The sequence below is a fragment of the Drosophila erecta genome, unplaced genomic scaffold (genome assembly GCF_003286155.1).
Source record: "Drosophila erecta strain 14021-0224.00,06,07 unplaced genomic scaffold, DereRS2 tig00000092-arrow-pilon, whole genome shotgun sequence".
Lineage (NCBI taxonomy): Eukaryota > Metazoa > Arthropoda > Insecta > Diptera > Drosophilidae > Drosophila > Drosophila erecta.
Window position 1 is genome coordinate 6,710,080 of NW_020825207.1, and position 11,219 is coordinate 6,721,298.

The 11,219-nt window shown below is 51.6% G+C and overlaps 1 protein-coding gene across 23 annotated transcripts in view; it reads right to left on the reverse strand.

Moving 5' to 3' along the window:
- LOC6549268 (dystonin) overlaps nucleotides 1–11,219 on the reverse strand; it is a 75,653-nt gene that overhangs the window by 7,906 nt on the left and 56,528 nt on the right. For all 23 annotated transcript variants that reach the window (XM_015156947.2, XM_015156933.2, XM_015156934.2 and 20 more), the window contains 4 exons: nucleotides 10,205–10,351; nucleotides 2,663–10,140; nucleotides 2,055–2,280; nucleotides 26–1,985 (listed from right to left, as the gene is read on the reverse strand). In XM_015156947.2, the coding sequence (XP_015012433.1) occupies nucleotides 26–1,985; nucleotides 2,055–2,280; nucleotides 2,663–10,140; nucleotides 10,205–10,351 (9,811 nt within the window). The remainder of the gene's footprint in view (nucleotides 1–25; nucleotides 1,986–2,054; nucleotides 2,281–2,662; nucleotides 10,141–10,204; nucleotides 10,352–11,219) is intronic.

The window sequence follows — 11,219 nt, forward strand, 5'->3', positions numbered from 1 at the left end:
ATATAATTAAATAATTAATACTTACTCAACAAGGTGCCCTCGAGTCCGCTGAGCCAAGCCAACAGCTCCTCAATGGTGTCGTCCAAATCCTTGAGCGACTGCAGATGCTGCTCCAGCTTCGACTCGCGGTTGATGGCCCATTGGCGCACCTCCTCCCAACGCTGCTGGATAATCGAAAGCCAGTTCTTGATGATCGGAATGGCATCGGGATACGCCTTGTTGATAATGTCTTCGGCGTACTCAAAAGTCTCGGACTTCTCACGCTCGCGCACTCGCAGATCCTTCATAAACTCCATGTGGATGTCCATCATTTCACGGGAAACCTTCTCATCATCGGGGGCATTCTTGGCATATCGCAGCTTGTGCTCGGCATGATCCAGCCAATCAAAGAGAGCCTGAACACGGGCATTTAGCTTCTCGGCATCAACAAGGGCCACCTGGAGACGCTCGCCGCGTTTGGCGACGGCACTCTTGACCTCCTCCCAAATGGACTGCATCTCATCGAGCTGACGTCCAACTTCGGGATTGTTTCCAGATCGCTCCAGGTCCCGTCCAGTCTTGAGCACGCCTTGCATTTGCGCGGCGCGCTTCTGCAAATCCTGCTCAATGTGCTTGTGGTGCTCGCACAGACCTTGAACCGTCTCCAAATCTCCGTGAACTGGTCCATTTTCGTTCAGGCGGCTCTTAGCCTTCTTCAACCACTCAAGAAGCTCACCCAGAGCATCGCTGAACTGTCCGGAAAGAAGCAGAGCCTCCTCCAGCTTGCGCTGGCGGTCGATGCTCTTGGACCACACTCGAGTCCATTGTTCCTTCAGTTCGATCAGCATTTTGTCCAGCACTGGGCGATCGCCCTTAGGAGCTCGCTCTAACAGATTCTTTCCGGTGCGCATGGTTCCGTCGTAGGCCGATTGCTTGGCGCCCAGCTGACGGTGCGTCTCCTTCAGCTTGCCAATGTACTTCTTGATCTTTTGCGGTTCCTTGGACGCTGTGGCTTCTTCGATGATTTGATCCAGCACCTGTTCGGTTTCCTGCAGATACTGCATCATGCCACTCCAGGCGTCGTTGAACTCACGAGCCTCTTTGTAGCCATGATCCAGCGCACGAGTGCGTTCCGCGGCCTTGCTCACCACACGTTCCCAACGATGTTGCACAGACACGAGCAGGTTCTTAATCAAGATCACGTCCTGCTTCTGGCTGAAGTACTTAAGGTGAGTTCCCTTCTTGTCCAGCAGCAGCATGGCTTCGCGATGAGTGCTCACATCCTTCTGCAACACCTTGTGCTCCTCCATCTGGGCCTGAATGGTTTCCAGGACGCGTGAGACGGGCTCGGCATTGGACAGCAGCTTTTCGGCCTGGGTCAGCCATTCAACAAAGGCTTGCAGTGTGTCATGGAACTCGGTGGCTTCCTTCAGTGCAATTTCCAACTTAATCTTCTTGTCGGAGGCGCGCGATACCACGGCATCCCAGCGTTGCTTCAGCGTGCGGAGTGTATGCTGTAGGTTGCTGGAAGAGACCTTCATCTGGTTCTGGCGCTTGATGTACTCCTGGCCCTGGGCCTGAATCGTCTCCACCTTGGGCCTGTTTTCGTCCAATTCGTTGTACACCTCCATGAAGCGTTCCAATTGCTCAGTAGCAGTTTCGGGAAGTCCGCCCACAGGCTTGCTAGCTCCAATCACAGCGTCTACATCGCCCAGCCATCCCAGAATATCCTGGACTTCGGCAATATATCCGTGAGCTTCGCGTAGAGCCTCCTCTAGTTCATGCTGTCGGTCGCTGGCCTTCTGCAAAAGCTGCTTCCACTCGTTGTTCAGCTTGCGCAATTTCTCCTGGGTGGTAGAGGCCTCCACAGATCCCTTTTCGGTTTCAATCAACTGTCTGCCCGCATCGTTCAGTGTGTCCACTGAGTTCTGGTGGGCCTGAATGTCGTTGGCCAGAACCTTTAGCTTGGCCAATTCAACCTCCAGCAGTTGCGGATCTCCAGGGATCTAAGTGTTTACAAAATAAAAAGTTTAAAAGAATTGATTTTTTTTATAAGAATTATTATAGTTACGTACCGGCTTCAGTTGGTCCAGTGTGCTGTCGGTCTTGTTGATCCAGACCAGCAGCTCGTTGAGGGCATGCTGGAATTGACCCAAGTGCAGAAGAGCGTGCTCCAGTTGCTTCTGGCGGTCGACCATGCCACGGAGTAGGGCCTCCCAGCGGCGATTGACCACCGACAGGGGTTCGCGGATCGATGCCGCTTGCTCGGGTGAAGTGCGTTCCGTCAGTTCCACAGCTTGTCTGTAAGATACAATAAACAATTAGCCAAGGAATTCACAAAACCTGCAGTGTAACAGAAGCAAGCGCAAAAACAATAGAGGGCAAGTGGTTTGTTTTGACATGGCATGCAACTGGATAAACTGTGTGCAATCAAAATACATGCTCGGCTCAGCTTGGTTCAAACATCCCGGAGATCTTAGATCTTTGCAGTTGCAAGCACTTAATAGTAATCAATATTGACAACAACAACGCACGAACGAACTAGACTTTTTTGAAACTATCTTGCCTTTTGAGACCTCTGCCAATTCACAAGTTGAGATAGACACCACGGCAATGGAACATTAGATTTATAAATTTGAATTGATTCAATTGAATAAGAAGAAATATCAATAGAAGGCCTTACCTGTTTAATGCTTCTACTTCAACCATATGCGGATCAACTTCATCCTTGAACGACTTGAGTTGTTCGATCTGTCGTTTAACGGCATCAATGTCCGAACCCACAGCTCCCAGATGGGCGAACTTGTCCTCGGCCTTGGTCAAGAACTTAAGGAGGTTCTGCAGTGTCTCGTGGAACTCCATGGCCTTCTCCATGGCATCGATGAGGTTCTCCTCGCGCTTGGCATACAGCGCCGTGATGTTGTCCCATGCGTTGTCCAAGTCCTCGATGTGCTTCTTGACCTCTGGCTTGTCGGGCTCACCGCACATGTTCATCAGGTTGCTTCCGTGACGTCGCACCTGCTCGACCTCTGGTTTGGTCTGGTCGATCTCATGGCGAATCTCCTGCAGCGCCACCTGTTGCTTCTTGATATCCTGCGGCTGGGCCGCTGGTGGCTCCTGGCAGGATAATGTCTCCTCCAGATCCTTTAGGGTCTTCATCACGCTATTCAGTTGCTTCCAGAAGGGCTCGGCTACGCTAAGGATGTCGTCCAACGAGCTGCCGCGCTTCTTGGTAGCGTTCTGCACATCGTTCCAGAGGTTGTTTAGCTTCTCCAGCTTGGCCTTGATGTCACGGACCGCGGGATCAGCTTTGTTGCCCGCCTTTGCGATAACATCGTTGGCCGCACGCTGCACAGCACTGAAGGCATCCTGTCGCTTATCCAGATCGTCCATCAAAGCATCATTATCTTCAATCTGCTCACGTATCTTCTGCGGCAGAGCGGACAGGGGATCTAATTGATTGACCTGATCCACGGTGTTGGCCAGAGCACGCAGCATGCCTTCCAGCTTATCGGAGAACTGGCTAGATTCCTGCAGAGCACTCTCGAGCGCCTGCTGTCGTTCGCGGAGTTCCAAGCGGAGTGCGGCATAACGGGCATTGTCCGTGTCCAAAATCTCGTTGATCTTAGCGCTATCATCATCGGCCACCAATGCACCTAAAGCCTCACCAGTCTTGTTCAGCTTGTCTAGCAGAGGCTTATGTTCGGCTATGGATTGCAAAAGACGCTCGTTCTTGTCCTGCTGCAGAGTGATCTGGTCAGGACGCAAAGCAGGCATGCTCAACCGCGAGATCTGTTGTTCCATGTCATCCAACCAGGCGGTGAGTCCCTGATGGGAATCGGCGAAATGCTCAGACAGGGGCAGGGCCTGTTCCAGGATGCCCAAACGCTCGCTGCACAATTGAGCAACGGTGTCGACGATCTCCTTCAGGTCATCCAATTTCTCACGAAGAGTAGCAGTGTTCTCGCTCTGTGGCGACTCACGAAGCACCTTCTTGGAGGCCGCCGTTACATCTCGTACACGTCCCTTCTGGCTGGAGATGTCGTCGTTGATGGAGCGATGCTCCTGCAATTGGGCACGCACCAGTTTGGGCTCCATGGCAGGCAGATCTGCCTCGCGTAGTGTAGTGTCCATTTCGCGGAACCACTCAAGCAGTTCATCAATGTCACCTGTCACTTCCTTGGCGCGCTGGTTGCTGAGGTGTAGACGCTCCGCCTTGCGTTGGATTTGCTCCACAATGGAATCGAAGCGACGGTTGTCCCGGGTCACAATGCTCTCAATGGTGGCAGCACCTTCTCCCGGAGAGAGTTGACACAGCTGGGGTCCCACTTGATTGATGCTATCCAGAATAGGACGCATATCAGCCAATTCGCCCTCCAGCCGAAGCACATCAGCTTGACGTGGCTCACTGGGAGCAAGAGCAGCCTCAGCGCTTTGCATCCATTCCACTAAACGGTTGTGAGCTTCATGGAATTGTTGCACCAATGGCAGTGCATTCTGTGCACTCTTCAGCAGATCTCCACCACGATTGGTCAAGTCACCATAGCGACGTTGTAGGGAGTCTAACTTGTCCTTCAGTTGGATAGCCTCATCGTTGGAAATGTGCTTCATCAGCTCGGCTCCGGACTCCACGGTGGATTCTACATTTGAAGCGTGACCGGCAATGTTCTCGTTTAGCTCCAGCAGATGATCCATCTGTTCCAGCAGCTTTTCAGCGTACACGGGAACTGACTTAAAGCGCTTCAGCTCTGCTTCCATACTTTCCATCCAGGCCACCAGATCCTGATAACTCAAGACCAGGTGACGCAATCCCTGACGTGATTCGGCTAGCAGAGCGCCAATGTTGTCGCTGGCATCCACCAATCCTGTGTATCGCTCAGTCACACCGCGCACCTTCTCGCCCAGATTGACTGCCTCCTCGTCGCTAACCAAATGCATCAGCTGGGCGGCCACATCAGCAAGATCGGAAAAGTCGGGTTTCTTGCCCAAGATTTCGTCATGTAGACGGTCGTGTTCGCGGATACGCTGCTGGATCTTCTCTTCGTCAGTAGGAATCAGTTCCATTGCCTTAACAGATCGCTCTGTGTTGTCCAGCCAAAGTTCCAAGGGACTAATCTTGTCATGGAATCGCTTAGCCACTTCCATGGCTTCCTCAAGGTCCAACTCGCGTTGCTCGGCTCCGTCGGTTAGGGCATCAAATCGCTTCATCAAATCGTTCAACTGTTTCTCAATGGAGGCACGCTCGGCGGGTTCGCAGTGATTGGCAACTTCCTTGCCGAGGTTGGCCAGGGAGCCCATGGAGTTCTGGCGATCCAACAGCATTTTCTTGAGGAACTTTTGCTCCTGCAGCTGTGCCTTTACCACCTTATAATCGGAGCTCGGCGGCTTCTGATTAGCCACCATTTCCTCGGTGTCACTGAGCCACTTGGAGAGGCCAGCCAACGCCTCCTGGAACTTTCCAGATTGGAGCAGAGCCACATCCAAACGGCGATCGCGCTCGTTCATTCGCTCCTTCAAATCGTTCCACCGGTCGTTTAGCTTTTCCAGATCCTTCTCAATGGCCGTGGTGGAAACACCACTGCCAGCGGAACGCACTAGGTCTCTGCCAGCAACATTTACCTTGTCAACATTGATGGCCAGCGGTTCCACCTTGCGCTCCCTGAAGTTGCGGAAGTCCTCTTGCTGGCGGCGAATCTGATCCAACTCCGAGCCCACGGGCTTCATGCGCTTGAACTCATCGCTCACGTCTTGAATGTCATCCAGAGTTTGAGATTGGTTGTCGTAGAATTCGCGGAGTGCTTTCAAAGTGGCCTGAAGATTATCCTCGTGATCGCGAACTCGGTTATCCAAACGACCCAACGTCTTTCGCAGGGTGGAGATTTGCTCACGGGTCTGGGTGGTGTCTGCAGCGAATCCTGCATCTACCAAAACATCAGCGGCGCGTTCTGCATCCTCCAAACGACCCACAAGGCGATCCAATTTGTTCTGGATCTTGCCCACATCGTCGATTTGCACCTGCACAATCTTGATTTCACGGCCGGGCGGTGAAAGCTTTTCAATCTCTGTCTCCAGATCGTTCAGATCAATGCCCAAACTCTTCATTTGTTCGTTGAATTGGGACACTGCGGTGGCTGCAGATTGCAGTTCTCCACAGCGATCATCCAGGCGGCCCTGCAGCTCGGACATGCGATCGGCCAGACCATCGACTTCGCTGGTCAAATGGTCAGCATCTCCGCCAGCAGCCCTAGCCTCAGCACTGATATCCTTGGCCAAAGCCTTAAGTGACTGCAAAGGCTTGCTCAAGTTGGTGAGCTCTTCGCGTATGGCCTTAACACGCTCCAAGAGTTTTGGGTCCTTGGCAGCTCCACCGAGAGCATCGTGGGCCGCAAGTCGATCTTCGCAGCGACCTAAAGAATGATCCAGGTTTCGCAACTCATCATTAAAATCGCCCAAGCGACGGGAGCAGTTTTCAATTTCATGAGCACGGGCAATCAGATCGTTGTTTAGTCTCTCCCAACGATCACGGATGTCCTGCAGCTCCGCCTTAATGGGTTCCTTATCGATGTCGCAGCTGGTGAGGAATGTCTCTCCCAATCCCTTGGTGTTTTCGAATTCGCCGGAATGCTTCCATACCTCGCTGCGGAAGGTCTGCAGATCACGTAGACGAGTCTCCAGCTTAGCCTTGGACAATACGCCGGGTGTAAGATCAGCCAATTTATCCTCTGCGGTGCGCAGCCAGGCCAGGAATGTCTCCGAAGTTTGCGAGTACTTCTTGCAGTGCTCCATGCACGTCTGTAGTCGTGTGTGACGATCGACGGCTTCGCGGCGCAGCTTCTCCCACTGCTGCTGGATGCGATCCAAATCACGCTTAACTCCGCGATCCTGCTGGCGATCGGTTAGATCCTTGCCCTTGTTGATAAGCATAATGACCTCATGCTCACGGGCCATTACCTCACGGTAGATCGGCTCATGGGTGTCGATCTGGTGCTGCAGGGTTGGCTTGTGAGCAGAGACAAGCAGCCTGTCAGTCAGGTTAGAGAGTTCTCCTCCCAACCAACCCAGAGTCTTTGAGCAATTCTCGGCAAAGTGGCGGCCATCTCGGAGGGAAGCCTCTGTTTCTGCCTTCTTGGTATCCAGTTTCTTTTGGAGCGCCAAATACTGTTTCTCCAGAGCTGCGACGCGAGAGTTGACATCTGCACGCGAGGCGGGATCACCCAGAATATTGCACAGGGTGGTGGCGGAATGCTCCACATCGGCTAACAGCGGGCGTTGACCCTCAAGCTGTCGCTCCAAGTTTTCGATCTTGCGCAGATTCTCCTGGTGGTCGCCATCGGTGGGCAAAGCATCCAGATTATCGCTAATGTTTTGCAGAGCCTCCCGCAAGCGATTGACAGCAGCATCAAACTCCTTGGAACTATCAGCCGCACCACCCAAACTATTGGCACGGTCGTCAAGCTTTCCGACCAGGTCATCCCACTTGCCCAGAATGTCCTTCAGTTTATTTTCGACGGCCTGGGCATCGGGTGTGCCGGCCAAGTGGTCGACAACATCATGTCCGAGCTCCTGGAAATGCTTCAGTTGGGGTTGCTGAGTGCGGAATTCCTCGCGAAGCACTTGCACCTGTTGCACCTGGCTCTGCACCATACGGGGATCGGAAGAGATGGGTCCCAGCACGGTTAACATACGTTCCTTACTGTCCAGCCAGCTCTTCAGATTTCCATGGGTGTCCAAGAAGTCACGCAGCTTCTCAGAGAAGGCAATGCGGTTCTTGCAGATGTCGTTGAGATTCTTCCACTTCTCTTGGATGCTATCGTTCTCCTGGCGCAATTGTTCGGCGCCGGGCACATCTGACTTGCGGCGTAGGATATCCTTCACCTGAGCCTTGGTGGTGTCAAGAAGGCTCTGCTTCTCGTACATGTCCTCAAGGATCTTGCGCGCCTGTTTAATGCAGCGCTCGGCTTCGTCCTTGTTCGATATGGACTCCTTGGGCAATTGACGCTGAATGCGCTCCAGGAACTGAGCTAGTCCCTTCAGATTCTCGTACTGCTTGCGGAGCTCCTCGTTCAGGTTGTCCAGCTCGTGTTGGCGATCGTTGAGGCGCACGCCAATCAGCCCGTAGCGATTGTTGATCTCGCTCAGCTGCTGCTGCACCGGAGATAGCTCAGACAGCTGGAAACCATCCTGGGAGGATCTGCGGCTACCGAATCCACTGGAACCAGTCGATAGTGGCGACAGGATGCCTCCCTTGGTGGGGCTGGGGCTTCTAGCGTCTCCGGACATGCGGCGCAACGGACTGGCCCGCTTAATCGGACTATAGGTGGATCGTTTGCGGGCAGGACTCTCTGGGCGAATCAGCGCATCATACTGTGCTCCAATATCGTTAATTTTGTCAATAGTTGGCGCATAGTCGCGGTAATCCTTGCATATGGGCTTCAGCTCGTCGTGCTGCTGCTTAATTCTGTCCAGATCAATTGCTACCGGCGGAAGGCCGTTAACTCGCGCTTCAGTGCTGGCCAGCCAGGAGAGGACCTGATCCTTCAGACCCTCGTAGGCCAGCTGTTGCTCGGCCTTTTGCTTGGACAGCTTGGCGCGCTCATCGATGCTGATGTTAATGTTGCGCCACTGAGATTCCAGTGCCTTGATGCGATCGCGCAAAACTCCAGTATCGGTGACATCTCGCAGGCTAATTAGATCCTTGCCACTGCGCACGCAATCCTCGAACTGCGGCGCCAGTTGGTCCTTGTCACGGGACAGTTCGTTCATGCGGCGAGCCAACTCCTCAGTTGAAAGCAGGCTGGTTTCTCGGCTATCTAGAGCCTCCTGTAAGTTGGCCATACGCTGCTCCACAGTGCTGATTTCATCCAGATATCTGCTCAATCGGTTGTAAACGTCATCTAAGAATTCACCACGTTTGTTGGCCTTCTCATAGAGCTTCTCGAACTTGACGGTCACATCGTTTAGATTCGATTCCACCTTCTTGGCAATGCGGGCATTCGAAGCGCTGCCAAGCAGATGCTTGGCCGAGACTTGGACGCTGTCAATGCTGGCCTGGTGGGATTGAAGATCGGCTAGCAAGACCTTGTGCTCCCGGATTTGCTCCTGTAGGCGCTCCTTGATCAGCGAGGCGGGTCGCAGATTCAACTTGAACTTATCCTCTGCCTGGTTAACCCATCCCACAAGACTGTCCAAGGCATCCTGTACACCCTGCGATTGCACCAAAGTCTTGTCCAGGGTTTTGCAATGCTCGCCCAGATTATCCAGCAGCTGTTGGTAGTTGTTCTTCAGATCAGCAATGGGCAGTTCCAACTGATTGATCTCCATGGGACTGAGTTGGCCACCAAGGCTGCGCAGCAGATTATCAAGAGCCTGTTGCGCATTGTCCACCAAACGACCACTAGAAAGCATCTCATTGTGTAGCGCCTTGGCCTCGTTCATCTGATCCTGTACTCCCTTAGGGTCGCCGGCAATCGGTTCAGAGATAATGCGCGACACACGCGGATGCACACTCCTTAGCCACTCGTTAGCCTTGTCCAATGCATCCTGGTACTCACGCTGGCGTCCACCCAAACCAGAGACGCGATCTTGCAGAGCGTTTACTCGGTTCAACAGGTCCTTGTACTGCGCCGAGACCAGCGAAACCTCTTGGCGTATGGGACTCTCGGCACTGGACAGTGGCTCAACATGAGGCAAGCGTTCGGGCAGTGAAGTACGGAAGTCGTTAAGTATGGCCAAGAACTCCTTGCTCTCGTCCACAAACTTCTGTGCGGCCATTGTGATGAACCGCAAATCGGCCTGGTGGCCAATCACATCGCTGACAAACTCCCGAACCGAATCGGCCTGAGAGGGAAGCCGAGTCAAGTCGGACAGGGAACGCTCCTTGTCCTCCAAAGTGCGTCGGGCGACTTGCAACCAATCGGAAAATACATCCAACTCGCTGCGCAGTTTGGTGAGCTCATCTCGACCTGCTTCCAGGCGGCGTAGCAAGCGCACGGTGCGATCGTTGACACGATCCACACGCGAACGCAGCTCCCGGCCAGAGTTCTCCAGAGTGGTCACTTCGGGGGCAGACAAAACATCACCACCGGTGAGCACGATCTGACGGATTTGCTCCAAGCAAGTGGCTACTGGCCGCTGCTGAGACTCGATCTCATCCTTGATTTGCTGTTCAAACAAGGAATATATAGTATTTAAAATTTCGTTAAGTATAATAGTATAATGTACCAACCTTAAGGGCATTAATCTGGTTGCGCAACTCATCGATCTTTTCGCGCGGTCCGCCGACACTTGAGATTTTCTGTTCCACAGTGGTGACCCATTTCAACAGATCGTTGACATTCTCTTCGCACATGTTGAACTTCTCGAATACTGCTTGCTATATACGACAGATTATGGTTGGGGAGGGCAATGCAAACAAATTATTAGAAGTCTGGTAAGAACAGAAATGACTCTTAGCTCGATACGGGTCGCTATAACGGGATTCATATAGAGATTTCATAGATATCGTATATATTTAATGTCAATAGATAAATGGAACACAAAATATATATAAAACACAAACATAGCTGGAAGAAACACATTTGTTTGTTGAAGAGATTGCATGGCAAAGACTTAGGGCAAGAGGTTTCATAACAAGCATTAAGATACTGTGAAGTATATAGGCAGTTAACATAAACCAAAGCAATAATAAAGACATACAAGCACCAAGGTTCACTACTTTGGGTAACGAGCACTACTGGGGACTAGCAACTACGAGTTGTTTACTTTTAGTATGCACTAACTACGGTTTAATGGTTTTGTTTTTTGGTTTTGGTTTGGTTGGGTTTTGTTGGATTTTTATATTGGTTAGTGTTAATTGTGGTTTGGGTTTATTGTTCAAATTAAAACTGCAAACGAAATAATATGTAAAAAAATATTTATATATGTATGCTGAAAATAGGTAGAAAATTGGTATTTAAACAAGATTTTAAAAATAATAACTAAAGCCTGGGCTATTGCATTGGGGCTGAAGAAGGAAATTTAACCTTACTCCAAAACTAAGAGCTAAGTAGAGACTAGTTAATTGTGGGGTATCCTGGGAAAATCCCACTAACTGAGCCAGATCACTTTTTAACCCCATATTAGAGTCGGTTAAAAAGTGATCCGATCCTACATAAAATACTGCCTAGGATACAATTGGATACAGGGAAAAGAAATAACAAGAAATAGATGAGTGCGAGTTCGAATGAAGAAAGATTCGTATG